General features: G+C 33.9%; 1 protein-coding gene across 1 annotated transcript; it reads right to left on the bottom strand.

Moving 5' to 3' along the window:
- Nucleotides 1–253: 253 nt before the first annotated feature.
- Nucleotides 254–7,462, bottom strand: LOC111411437 (methylthioribose-1-phosphate isomerase). The gene is made up of 10 exons (XM_023041972.1): nucleotides 7,298–7,462; nucleotides 7,098–7,209; nucleotides 6,830–6,885; nucleotides 3,624–3,782; nucleotides 3,425–3,524; nucleotides 3,085–3,227; nucleotides 2,824–2,929; nucleotides 1,111–1,249; nucleotides 761–1,029; nucleotides 254–615 (listed from the first exon to the last, which is right to left on the bottom strand). The coding sequence occupies exons 2-10, from the start codon at nucleotides 7,173–7,175 to the stop codon at nucleotides 541–543; spliced, it is 1,125 nt and encodes a 374-aa protein (XP_022897740.1). The 5' UTR covers nucleotides 7,176–7,209; nucleotides 7,298–7,462; the 3' UTR covers nucleotides 254–540.
- Nucleotides 7,463–14,898: the final 7,436 nt, after the last annotated feature.

Here is a 14,898-nt window from a genome sequence, read left to right as displayed (position 1 = left end):
CATAGTCAATGTTCATCAAGCTGATTTCGGATTACTGTTAAAATACGTTTCCTTATTCATTTTTGATTATGTGAAGTTGGCACTAATTCTGATATTAATTCAATTTTCTTCTACAGTATCGCTGATTTGCCAGAGAAAGTACTGTAGTCTTAATTTGGTATAGAATCGATGTATTGTCATAGTAGATTACTCGAAATATTACCATTGCTGACCTATGTTAATTTACCGAGACAGGTAAGCCTACAACAATTGATGAAATGTCAAGTGACAACTTCATATTTCATGTTAACTAGCTACAAATCTCTTATCGTATCTGGTTTTGAGACTCAAGTAACTAAGTAAACATGGATGACCCTCGGGAAGTAAACACACGAAAGAAAGCATGAAATTTGTTTACTTAAACCGCACAAATAAATTACGCATAAAATAAGAACACCTGAAGCGTAATGAGCTGTTAGATGCCTCTTGAAGGCAACACTGAAAAAGTATCAGCCACAGGCGGGATGTTCATCTCTGATGGTGGGATATCGTGCTTCTATGTTACTCCTTGCTCAGTACCTTTAGTATGAAACTTTTAATATCAAATGAATCGCTCCCATCTTTTGTTATGACACCCTGGACATTTGTAAGTAGTGACAAGAAAATCAGGTGCTACAACTCAAAGATTTGCACAGCAACATTAAGTCAAAAAGTGTGGATGGGCATGATCGCTTGCCACAGAGAGAGAGAGAGAGAGAGAGAGAGACAGAGACAGAGAGACCTTTTCTGTAATGATGCCACTAATAATGTTAGCTGGGGTAATGTCGAAAGCAGGATTCCAAACAGAAATTCCAGAAGCAGCAACTTGTTCTCCCAGTCCTCCTCGAGCATTCAACAGTTCTTTTGCAGATCTTTCTTCTATAACAATTTCTTGCCCAGAAGAAAGTGACAGATCAATGGAAGTGAGAGGAGCGGCCACATAAAATGGGATACCATGATGCACTGCACAAAGGGCAAGACTGTACGTTCCGATCTTATTGGCAGTATCACCTAAAATATGATCAAATATTTGAGGGAAAACTTGGAAGTTAGCATGGAAATTCAATTGGAGGGAGAGAACGCCTTTAGTACCATTAGCTGCAACACGATCAGCCCCAACAATCACGGCATTCACTTTCCCAGTTTTCATTAATGCCGCAGCAGCAGAATCAGCTATTAAAGTGGCAGGAATGTTGTCATGCACCAACTCAAATGCTGTGAGCCTTGATCCCTGAGGTCAATTCAAGAAAGTAAGCACAGAAGCTCAGATAACAAAATTAAAAACCTCTATCGGATCCACACAGAATTAGAAAATGTAGGAGCAGTGATTATCATTTTGGGCCACATGGTAATCCTGTTCAGAATACTTTCAAAAGAAAGAAAGGAAATTAAAAAAAAAAAGAAGCTTGGTATCAGGATTCTTTTGAGCAATAACTCAAAATACAAATTCTCGCAACAAAGAAAATACTTGTGAATAAGTGATTGTCTGATAATGCACAAGGAATACCTGTCTTTCTGCTAAAAAACCTATTGATTCTAAAAACTAATTGTGTATGAACGAGATATCCAGCAACAAGAAGAAGGAAAAGGATTGAATAGAGGAACTCCCTCGACGCCAGGATGTTAAAAAGCTTAACACCTGGAGTTAGTTCAATCCTCTTATCTTGATATAAGTTTTCAAACTTTTAATTCCAGTTTCCCTTTAACAAAAGCATTATATATTAAAGGTAATGCTTCCAAAATGAGAACAATGCCCACAACTGAGGTAAGGAAAAGTTACACATTTTACAACATACTTAGCAGCTGGACAGTCCGCAACAGCCAAATCACATTTTACAAACTAAACAGATGCTAAGATGAAAATTTGTTGCAGCTTCATTCCGAAAAAATAAAAAGGTGAAAAAAAGAAAAAGAGTCATAATAGAGAAGTCTCTCAGAAGTAAAGCATTTGTGCAATGTGTAAGCATATGTGTGAAGGAAGTGAAGTATTTGTGCCACGTGTAAGCATAACTATGAAGGAAGTAGAGTACGAGTGATATGAATATAGTTGAAGATGTTATATCCTTCTAACAAGCTATCTAAACACTCTTAAATAAAGTAATGATGTCAATATAATGTATTTACTACACCGATATACTTGTAACCACTCCTTAATTTGTGGTCAAGTTTGGAATGCACATCGTATAGGCTTTGAAGTCCAGGTTGTCCATAAATAGAGTCGTTGAAGATCATACTTGACAACTCTCTGGTTTCCATTTAATCATATTAGAAAATTCAAAAGCCATGTGTTTGTATTAGCTATTTAGACTAGCCAAATTAGGATCAAGCAATTTGGACATACTTCTTGTAGAGCACTACCTTATATTTATAATCTCAGATATGATATTTAGCCTCTACAAACTGCCTTATTTTGGTTGTGCTGCATGTGCATAATATGTTTACATAATAAATTACATACACATGATGTGATGAGATATGATTGGATCAAAATTTCTTTAACCAAAAAATAAAAAATATTCTCCACTCCATTTTTGACAACTCAGCTATATGTAAACCATTATGTAATTTCTTATATACAAGTAACATTATCCGCCTTATTTTTGTTGTACTACTAATGACATGAATAGAGAGTAGTGGAAACACATCAACAGATTACTTTTCCATTCTTCAAAAATAAAAATCATTGCAATGACATCCTAATTTCATATTAAACCCGACCATAACACTTGAGCAGAGTTTTTATTTATTTATTTATATTTATTTTAACTACACTGGTATAAAATACGAAGAAGTAGCAACACTCACTTGATTGAATGGGCGTGTTTCTGTGCAGAAAGCTCTTCCAAGAACACCATCTGCATGAAGTGCACGAATCACACCAAGTGCAGTTCCATATCCAGCCGTTGCAAGACTATTTTGAAAGTAAAATTATGACATTTAAAGAACCCTATTTGGAAAAATTAGATTCACAATATATGTCAACAATACAAGAAAGCCCAAGTGATTGGAGCAATTCTGAGGATTATGAGAGTTGAAGAAATAGGGGCAAAAATTAACAAATGGTACCTGCCAGTGTTGCAATGGGTCAAAATAGAAAGCTTCTCAGAATCATTGTGCTGCTTCTGAAGGAATCTAGCTCCATAGGATCCAATTGCTTTATTGGAAGCAACATCGTCTTCAAGCATGACTTCAGCAGCTTTAATGTAAGCCTGTATAATGAAAATATTAGCTTCACATAAAGAGACTACTACTTTGTTATGTTCTGTACCTAATTACACAGATGTGTGCATGAGACTTTAAGCAATATATGCATGGTTCTACGAAGTCTTCTCTCGTACTCTGTCCTGTAGCCTATGATCAATTACCGAGAAGTCACAGTTTTTCCATAAGATATGACAGTGTCAACCTGAAAGACAGTTTGTGCTTCCGAAGCATTGGAAGCAGCCTTCTGTATGATGTCCTTGAGTTTTGTTGCAGCATCTGAAAGATTAACAGCTGTTGGGCGGCTGCATTTAAGATACTGAGTTTGCTATGCTTCTAGGCAATAATGTCAAATGGCAGATAATGGAAGTACATTGAGGTTTTCCATGTAGAGCAACAATTACCTTGAGATGAGATATTCCAGTTTATTGCTCAGAAATGATGCTGCATCATCAGATGTCCCATTAAAAGCCCCCAAGTTAGAAGCTTCTACTGCCAAGGAGAGGGCAGCAGCTATGGCAATTGCTGGTGCACCACGAACAACCATGTCTCTTATTGCAGTCCTGTTGAAACATATCATAAGGGAAACACAGAAATGAGAGGCAAGTAGAAGCAGAAGCAAAGGGTACAAATCACCTTACTTGACTTGGGTGAACTGAGGGCGAGGACATAAAGGCCCAATTTTCCCCTACCAAATTGGAGGGGAAGGGGAGGGTGATAAAGCACTAAAAAACTAAACTAAACTCAGTTAAAATAGATAAACCAAGAATGATTTAACTGTAAATTATAACAGCACACTTTCTACCTCTTGCTGCTAAATTTCTCCCAATTTTTTCCCTTCCCCCTCCCTTGGTTGTTAAATATTTGTAGTTAAAAAATTAACACTTCTTCAGAAGGAAGTGTATCTTCCCTTTCTCCTTTGTCGTCTTCACAAATCAAAACAACTTAAATCCAGGAGACATGCATAATCCATTTGTGTGGATAGTGTGCGCCTGGTGGTTGTGAGGGGGATCTGATCTACATAGATACAAAAGTGTAGATGGAAGAATAAGCATTGGGAGAAAAAAATCATCACTCAAGAAACAAAGAGGAAATGTCAAGAGATACGTGAGACTTTAAAATGGGTCCTGCACTCGTGTACAATCAAGGTGGTCATCAAACGGACAGTCTTTTTTCTAATAAATACTTTCATACTGACATATACTAGTGTGAATCCATAAACTGCAACTCATCTAAAATTTATATACTGGGTTTCTCCACATATATATGAATAAAACTTAGCTGTGATCAGAATACAAAATAAATAAGCATACACTGAAGTAAATTATATGGTTGTTACAAAGACAAACTTAGCACAGAAAAAATATTTGTGTGACTTAGTGGAATAGATCATTCAAAAAATTTCTACAAATTTACTTCCCAAGTTTCAAGTCATAAGATGTCAAGACATATTATAACACAGCCAGATGGTTAGGGAAGAGGAATGCACATTACAAATTTTATCAGAAGATGACAATGGACATGGAACTTTCAATCATTTGGAATACAGAACAACACAGATATATCGTTCAGCTATATCAACTGACACGGACAACCCGACACGCAATTTTTCAAAAAAGTACTCACATGGCACGTTGTCGATACATTGATTAAATTCTTTTAAATTCTTTATTTATATAATATAAATTTAGTTTTATCCTTTTTTTATTTTATTTGTTGAATTCTTGTAAATATAAGTACCTATTTATATTCAATAATAACTAAGAATTAAAAATATATAGTATTTTTTATAAAGAAAGAAAAATGACCAGAGTGTTCGAGCAGTGTCGATATTTGACCCATATCTGAACGGACACATCACCCTTGTTCAAGTATCCATGCAACAGAGCTGATCAGGCATTACATCAAGAACAGTAAGTTCTAAATCAAATGTGCATACTTCGGTAAAGTTTATCACAATCTGCACGGAAAGATTGTGCAGCAGATTGCAGAGTCAAGTGGAGGCAGCAGAGTGACTGGAAAAATATGGAGGTTAAAGGTTTTTAGAAACATGAAGATCCTTCTCTAGAAAGTTTACTAGAACATTTTACCTACCAAAGCTAGATTGAGAATCAGTAAAATTCCAACAGATGGTAGTTTCATTCAGAAATATCATGGAGTACAAGGGCAGGCAGTGAAGCCTGAGGACTCCCCAATCCATACTGATTGAGTTGAACATTAAATGGCAAATTTTGCGAGGGCATTAGCAACACTATTCGCTTTCCGCCTTACCAAATGAAAAAACTAAAGAAAAACAACTCATTAATTCAGAAATCCTAGAGAGAAGAGTCCCCTCGGTTGCATGTATTAGTGGGATATTCACAGCATGGACAGGACAGCATTAAAACAATCAGATTCAGTCATGGTAACGGCAAATTCATGCATGCAGGGAAAGGTTAATCCCTCCAGTATAGCAATGCATTCCTCTATATAAGGTTTGACAGCGGCAGTGACGTTTCCAGGGAGCTTCTTACTAACAGCTGCCATTACTTCCCAATTGTGGTTTTAGCACATCTCTCCCGCACCAAAACACTCGCCCTCTGAAAGAATGCTATCTTGCAATGTAGATATGTGCTTTGTCAATGATGTAGGACATAAGGGGTATATTGAAAAAAGTGTACTAGTAGAAATAAATCATCTTGATTCCGGATCGGTCCCATAAGACCATTTTGGAAGGAGAACGATGAGGGGAACAATACTCAGAGCTACATGGAAATTATGTGACTTTCTTTGTTGTTGTCGAGTTATTTACCATGAAAAGTACTCTGTTATGGTGAACAGGTGATGTATAATACTGGCCAGATAGAGCTGCTACCCTTAACAATTTAGCATGAGGATGTGAAAGACGACACAGAGAAGCTATGGATATGGAGACTGAAACAACAGCTAAAGTTCATCGCAGATGTGGCAACCAGAAGAAAATTTTTAGTAAGTTGTTGCTGCAGCATTTTTCAAATAAGAAAAGTCCACTAAAGGCAGATTAGTGATCAGAAACTGGAAATGAGAATATGATTTGGTTCGTCTAGGAAATAAGAGTTTGACAACTCAATGTGTAGAGTACTTGGCAGCATAAATAGCTATTAACTTCTCTGCTGAATAGAAGTCAAGTTAGATGGGGACTCAGAGTGTGATCACAGAATTGCGTACCGAAGTGGAGACTGCCTAGAAAAAGGCATCATGGATTACTCATTTGAAATGGACACTTGAGAATAATTGGTGAAAAGTAGCTTTTAAATTGGGACATGGCCAAGATAATCAATGACATTGTTGTTTGTGGAATGACTTTGAAATGTCGAAAATAAGATTTAGACAAATACACGCTTATAGATAAGATAATCAACATGGTATTACAACCAGGCAAATACGTACTATGAAAATCTACATGTATCAGACATTTGACTGAGAAAAATTGAATATAACCAGCATGAAAAAGGCATGTAGATTTTAAATATCTACTAGCGGCCTCAGCTGAAGCTTTTAGATGAAATTCCCTTTGTTCTTGATGATATTGAAAGAAAATTTTCTATCTTTTTAAAAAATTAAATAAGAACACAGAGCAAGGATTGATTACCATCCGTCTTTTGTGTGTCGGATTTCCAAATAAATGGTCTCCAATGGAAGCTTTCTCTGCACAACCCAAAAAGATAAATAGAAATCAAAAGAATTACTTCCAAAGAATTAATGAACTGGGAACTAAAATAGAAATGATTGCAAAAATTCAGAAACAAAGCTTTAAGAATGAACCCAGAATTCACTAAAGTCAAGGATTCAACTTGGGTGATTAAGTTTTCAATTATTATTAACAACAACCTAATTCGTGTGCTTATCAAAAGATGTACCTGATCGAGCAGCTGAAGTGAACCACGCTTGTAACATATTGACTGCAGAGATTTATCTTGTTCTACTCCACTTGCCATTTTCAGATTCCCCTTTTTTTATTTTTCAAAATTCCTAAAAAATAAAATCAATTGAACAATTTAATTAACTGATTGATTGTGAATGAACTTGGAATAACGTAAAATTTGAAAAACTGACTCACCTTAGACGAGTATGGATTGGATCCCTCTCAAGAGCAGAACAGGTTGTGTAAAACAAAAAGACGAGCTCGTTGTATTAAATTCACGAGAAGTTCTTGTACTAAAATAGGGATTGTGATACTGTATGTGCAGGTATGGATTCACCGAACACTACATACACCGGGTTGCGTGGGTGCCTTTTTTATTTTTATTTTTTTTATACAAGTGGTGCCGTGTGGGACCCATTGTTGTGACTGTTGGTACACCCAACATTTCCCACTAAATATCGTGTCGAGATCTAACTGAAAAGACAGAGCAACTAACGCAATATGAAATTATTCAAGCGTGGGTAGGGATGTCAATTGGATCGAACCGGCTTGGCTCGTGGACTGTTCGAGCTCGTCAAATGACGGGTCCGAGCTCGAGCCTGCTCGTCGCGAGTCCGAGCCGAACTCGTGGGTTAACGAGCCGAGCTGGCTCGGCTCGACCCACTGCCATCCGTGGGTCAATATATAGTATAAAAAAAAAGGCAAAAAAATTTTTTTTTTTTTTTTTTTCAAAGTACATTTTTCTTTCTTTATTTTTAATCACACATTCTTTATTAAAATAATATTATACGTAAATTAAAAAAAATTATTTTTCAACCACATATTTTTCATCAATTTACTATTCTAAAATGCATTGTTCATAAAAATGGGGCTCAAACACCTCGACCAATTTGATGTGATATTCGAAGAATAAATTTTGAAAAAAAAAAAATTTTTGGAGAATACGTACTTTAAAAAGTAGTAAAAAGTCATGAGACCACAAAACTATCTGTTGAGAGATTATTTAAATAAAATTAAGTTTAAAGAATATATACCAAACCGACCTATGACTACAACCATTAATAACAATTCCAAAAGTTGTGATTGAGAAGCATAGTGCATATCACTAATCGTCATTCAACTATGCAATACTGTAATTATTTGCATCTGCAACTGTTTTCCTGAAGTTCTAATTTTTTGTGATTCCAATTAATATATTGATCTGTCTAATAGTTTAACAGTTTAAACTTTAATGAAGATTAAACACATTTAGGAGATATTGTAATTATCAATGCACCAGTCATAGTAGTTTGGGCTGTGCAAGGAGAAATATCCTAGTAGTTTATTTGGTGGCAGGCACGCAGGAATCAAATTTTATGTCAGGGTATTTCTCATTGTACAATCCACATTGGACTGTACAAAGTGTTGAAAATCTACTTAACATGCGCAGCGAAAAATTAAAATTATTTTCGATTCCCACCAAGAATCGCTTTTGTGTTTAGATAGAAATTGTGATAAAGATGTACCTTTACAAGATCTGCAAACTTCTTTATCATATCTTTGTTCCAACAACTTAGATCTATCTCCCACAGCTGCCCAATTGTCCAGCCTCCAACGGTGATCCACACAGAGAACAAGATTGCAGTATTAGGGTTTTTTTATTGTGCTAGCAAGAATAATGAAAATCACTCCAATTTTGAAAACCCTAATCATATTTATATAAATCCGAACGGGTTTGGCCTGACCCGATCCAATATTTAATTAACTCATTTAATTAAATTCGGTCTGTAAACTAATTAATCCAATTAATTAATTCGAGCCAATATGCAATCTAATTAATTAATTTATCAAACGCTTGTTAAATTAATTAATTGATAAATTACAATCTTCCAACTCTCCTTTTGTGTGCGACCCATCAGGTTCCCGATCACTATGTCTAACGACGTGAAATATTATTTTGATCTAATCAAAATTGATAAATTAAAACACTCTTTTAATTTATCACCAATTTGCACTCGTTGTCTTAGATTAACATCTAGTAATGTGTCAGAGCAATACATATGACGGGAAATGTCACCTAGTATGACAAGACCAAACTCGTTCGTTTACCGTAAAACTATAATCCTTTCGTCAATATCATCTGATCAATTAAGAGATATGGAAGTGTGTCAATTTCGATTATCGATCATTTCTTTCACTCCATTATTAAGTCAATATAAGTCGAAAACTTCTTTTCGACTTAGGAGTACACCTTGGCCAAGGATTTCATCATTGACTTAATTGAATGAAACGCAGATCATAATCTTCTACTATCTAAGAGTGATGAATTCTTTATTAGTCAATCACAACCTTCATACGATTCTTGACGTACCCGAACGATGTCGTATTAGTCGCTTTTTGCAGAGCAATATTCAACACCACCAAAGTATGACTGTCCTCATATAAGGTACTATGACAACCTCAAGTCAAAGGACCAATCTCACTACCAAATATTAGAGATTAATAACTGACACTCAGATAGTTATCCATGTGGAATCTCTCGGTAGGTCTCCAATGTTTTGCTCTATAACAAAATATCCACGTGTTCATTTAAATGTCACCAACTTTAACTTGTGAGATCAACTACTTACTTCACAAATAAGAAATGTCACACGTGATGATTTATCCGTAATAACGATATCCGTATCTCGTTATTACTTACTACCACGAATGATTTAAGATTCAATCATACGTAATTTATATCTCACAGTCACAATTCCTTGTGATTAACAAATTACGAAAATTTGAATCTACAGACTCTATTATTTATTTAATTGTCTATTAATTAAATAATAGATTTGTCATTAAATTGCATTAATTATATATCAAAAGTATTTATGTCCAAGGTTGATTGGACCTAGAGCATAATACTTACAAACTCTCACTTGCATTAGATCCAATCACTTATGTATCCAATATCATAAGAGTCTACATGACAATCATATTTATGCTACGACAACTCTTTGTTAGTGGATCTCCAATATTGTTAAATGTGGGAATTTGTTCTTCTCTTTACGTCATTTCTATGTATTATCTCTTTGATGAGATTATACCGCCTTAATACATGTTTAGATAATTGATGAGACCTTAGTTCCTATATTTTCGCAATGGCTCTATTGTTATCACAATACAATGGCATGTGATCAACAATATCAGGAACTACTCCAAGTTCATTTATGAACATCATGATCTACTCTGCAACTCTTTGCTACTTCTGAAATAATCATGTATTAGGTTTCTACTATTGAATCAACGGTTGCTTCACATTTGGAACCTTTCCAACATATCGCTTCAGAGTAATTCAGTACTCCATATGAAATCTTCTCAAGATTTCATCTATGTAAATTGGGATGAGTTAAGCAATCTTCTAGATCTACCTCTATAGATCAAGTTGCTTCTCCTATATCGTTCATGAATAAATCATTTAACAAACATTATTTCAACGATTGAAACAGAGGGATGTTGTTTTCTATAATATTAGGAATACGACAATATTTTCACTATCTTCTTGTAAACACACAATTTGTCTTCAAATTTGATAAAATCAAATACTTTGACTTTTTCATCAAATCGAATATTTCAACTCCAAGAGACTTCTCTTAACTTATAGTCACGGTATGCAACTGTTGCAAGCAAAACCCAAATGAACTTCAGCAAAGCTACAGGAGAAAGGTTTCACCAAGGTCATCACTTAACCTTTGCTTCTAGCCTTGCTTTGTATATATGGATATTCACATCCATATCGACATTTTCCTTGTAAATTATTTACAAAAAGTTATGGGTTTTATTCCATCAGAAGGCTTGACCAAGGTCCAAACCTTATTTACATACGTCGAGTTCATCTCGAGTTTTATGGCCTCTTGCTGTCTCTTTGAAGTCAACACTTGACTTTATTTTAGTGCAACTAGCAGGTTCATTATCCTTGATCAGTAATACCTGATTAGTAATTGTGGATTCGCACCTTCTTCAAGGTCGAATGATCTTACTAGATTTAAATAGAGCTATCATGTTCTCAGGAGTCTCTACTTCTTGATCAAAAGTATGTCCCATATTAGATATGGGATCAAACGCGAATTCATCTATTTGGCTAACTATATTTGTGGACTTTTGAACTCTTTCATATTCTATTTTGCTCCCACTGTCCTCCCCTAGAGTAAACATTCTCTCTAAGAAGACGATATGTCGTGAGATGAAGACTTTCTTCACAATAATAGAATTTATATTCAAATATCTGCTTTGAATATCCCACAAATATGTATTTATCGGATTTAGTTTCAAACTTATCCGATTTAAGGCACTTCAAATAAGCGTTATGGCCCAAAACTTTCATATGAGATAAATTGAGACAATTATCTTTCCATAACTCGTATGGAGTTTTGTTAACCAACCTATATATGACATGTTTTAGTGTGTTGCACACTGCAATCAGTGCATGACCCCAAAACGATTTTTAGAGATTTGTATGACTTGTTATTAATCGCACTATATCTAATAGTTAATGATTCCTCCTTTTAGATACACCACTATGCTGCAGTGTATGTGGAGGAGTCCACTGTAAGAGAATCTCATTCTCTTTTAGATAATCTAGATTTTATCTTTAATATACTCTCACTTAATCGAATCTTAATGTGAGGGTATCTTTACTTATTTGTTTCTCTACTTCTAGTTTGAATCTCTTGAACTTTTCAAGAGCTTCATGTTTGAGTTTCTTTAGGTATACATGATCATTGATGAAATAAGATGAACATTACCTGACATCAATTGACATGAGTCCATATGCATCACTATGCATTAGAGCAGTAATTATGCTGACCTTTCTTCTTTTCAAGTAAAAGAAGATTTGGTCATTGTGCCAGACATACAAAATTTGTACTTGTCAAAATCAATTAATCTCGTGTATACATCTTTATGTAACTTTGGAATTGTATTTCATCTATATAACAAAGTCTGCCATGCCAGATTTCGATAATAATTAGATTATCGCATTTATGCCTTATAATTTCTCTATTCATTGTTGAATCCTTATTAAAGAATATAAACGTTGTTTTGTAATTTACCATAGCCGTTAGGATCTTTATTAAGATAAACAAGAACAATAATTGTCCTTAATATTAAAATAGTTCATGTCCAAACATGAAATTCATTTTAATGTTCCAGCTATGGTGGGTACAAAGCGACATTTCTCTAATTTCAATACAAAACCAAAAGGCAATGGCGAGAAGTATGCTCCTACAGGCAATGCAGCAACTGTTGCTCATCTTCAACGTGTAGATTAACTTCTCCCACTTACAATGGTCTAGTTCTATTTAGTTTCTCCATATTTGTATAAATATGAGATCTACATCTCGTATCAAATACCTAAGAAATTCGTGAAGTAGATGTAAGCCACGCAATATTCCTTCCAATGACCTTTCATTCTATAATGAAAGCAATGGTCATTAGATTTGGTATTGTCCTTTGTTTAGACCGTCTTAACCATATTGGGTGCTTTTCTAAAGCCCCTTTAGACTTCCTCTTAATATCCTTAGAGGAATTAATGGCTTGCCCACTTCTAACTTTGGCATAACGGTTCTAAGTATGTCAAGCAACTCAATAATTGTGCATTCGAGCTAATTCATGTTAAATTCATAATTAGTTGTGAATAGCTTTCTCTGACAGAGATTGCAGAACCAAATCACTACTTAGTTCATGGTTTATGATTGAACTCAATTGAGACATTTCTCAACGTCAATCATCTTCAGTGTCTATGTATCGATTGAAGACTACTCTGTCATTTTGCACCGATATAGTTGTTTGGAAGTCTCATATCCTTCTACACATGATTATTATCATACAACTCTTTGTAATGAAGAATTGCGTGTTAACATCTATATTTTCAAATTGCTTTTATAACTCAGGTGACATAGTTGCAAGCATCACATGTGTGCAATACTATCTCATCACTGTGCTTTTTATAATAGCCACATTTTCCATAGTTGAGTCATCACCAGCTGTTTCTGGAATGTGGCTACTTAAGGACAATCAACTTTCTCATGTCTAAGAACAATTCTCAAATTGCAGTGCCAATCAAGAGGATTTAATTTGATTGTTGGCATTCAATATGCCTCACATGGTTACTCACGATTCAATGAGTATAAACGACGAAAAAAGAAATAATAATATATAAAATGCATCAATTAATTTAACATGAAATTTTATTAAATTAATTTTGCTCCCACTGTTTAACTCAAATTTATGACCCCCTCACATAAATTTATGGAGTCCATACTTGACTCCCAGTGGGCTGAGATTCCATCTGTTATATCAAGACCTTGAGTGTACTCAAGAAACCTTAATAAAACATTCGGTGATACTATTATCAATTGCATCTTCATACAACTCTCAGATCGTTAAGCTGACAACTCTTTGTCATTACACATCTTATGTGTTAACTTAATACGCCTCTAAAATTTATCTCCTTGAGTGTACTCAACAAAAGATAAATTTTAGTTAATTCAAACTCATCATTCAAAAATATCTAATATTTCATAGCGTCAAACATATCTCTAATAGACTAGCCTTGAGTGTACTCAACAAGTTGAGACGATTTGGGACTCTGATTTTTCACTATAATGATGGAAGACAATTATAAATGTGACTTAATATTTTATTGAGGAGTTTTGCATTCAAAAGTCTTATCGTAACAATCATTCATGTTATATTACATAACTACCATGCAAATAAATACGAGGAAATACACAAAAATGGCTCTTCCACTGTAGTAAAAATTGACATTGGCCTTTGACCCATTAAATGAATTAAAAAAATAAATTAAGTTAAAAAAAAAACTTCACAGTAAAAACCCATTTTACCCTTCAGACTGTTTGAATTATCTCTCACCGACCGACCGACCGACCGACCACCGGAGTTACACCAACATCGTAATCAACGACCATCATCTACAGTGGAAATAAAAGAACCGGTTAGTTTTCTGATCTTTTCTCCAGTTCGAATGCTTTTTTTCATAGTATAGCATCCTTAGTAATTTTGGTTGAAATTAGATCCATGGGCATGAGTAGTTAGATTGTGGGCATGCTGGAGTGTGAAAAATGTGATTTTTTGTCATTTTTCGGAGCTCAGTGGCCGGGAATGACGGTTTCCGGCCGTTTCCCAGCCACCGGCTCGTTACAGTCGGGCAGTCTGGGCCGATTCAAATTAAATATTTAAATTTAATTTTTTTTTATAATTTTTGTAATTAATTAAATTTTTTATTTGATTAAATTGTAATTATATTATTTATTTATTTAATTTTTTTATCATTGTCAATATAATATAATAATTGAAATATTGTAAAATTAACAATGTTGATTATTTTTTTTATGAAATTTTCTTTAATTTATTTTTTCAAATTTTTTTTATGAAATTATCTTTAATTTTTTATTTCAAATTTATTTAATTTTTATATTTGTCTTTTATATAATTTAATAATTGAAATATTGTAAAATTAACAATGTTGATTCTATTTTTTTTATGAAATTATCTTTAATTTATTTTTTTAAATTTATTTAAATAATATGAATAGTCTAAATTTTAAAAAAAGGTAAAGTAATTATTTATTTAATTTTTATATTTGTCTTTTATATAATTTAATAATTGAAATATTCTAAAATTAACAATTTTGTGTTGTTCCTTTTTTTTTTATTAAAATAATCTTCAATTTATTTAAATAATATAAATAGTCTTTACATTTTTCGAAAAGGTAAAGTAATTATTTATTTAATTTTTATATTTGTCTTTTA

Source organism: Olea europaea, chromosome 2, assembly GCF_002742605.1.
Source record: "Olea europaea var. sylvestris chromosome 2, O_europaea_v1, whole genome shotgun sequence".
Classification (NCBI taxonomy): Eukaryota; Viridiplantae; Streptophyta; class Magnoliopsida; order Lamiales; family Oleaceae; genus Olea; species Olea europaea.
The sequence above is the reverse complement of the archived record's forward strand: the minus strand, read 5'-3'. Positions and strand labels throughout refer to the sequence as shown.

Excerpts from the sequence above, each read along its gene's own strand:
- LOC111411437 (XM_023041972.1), bottom strand. The coding sequence starts at position 7,175 with ATGGCAAGTGGAGTAGAACAAGATAAATCTCTGCAGTCAATATGTTAC. Across the intron at positions 3,525-3,623 it reads CTGGAATATCTCATCTCAAG|CCGCCCAACAGCTGTTAATC; the intron begins GTAATTGTTGCT and ends TCTTAAATGCAG. Across the intron at positions 616-760 it reads GTGGCATCATTACAGAAAAG|GGTGTCATAACAAAAGATGG; the intron begins GTCTCTCTGTCT and ends ACAAATGTCCAG.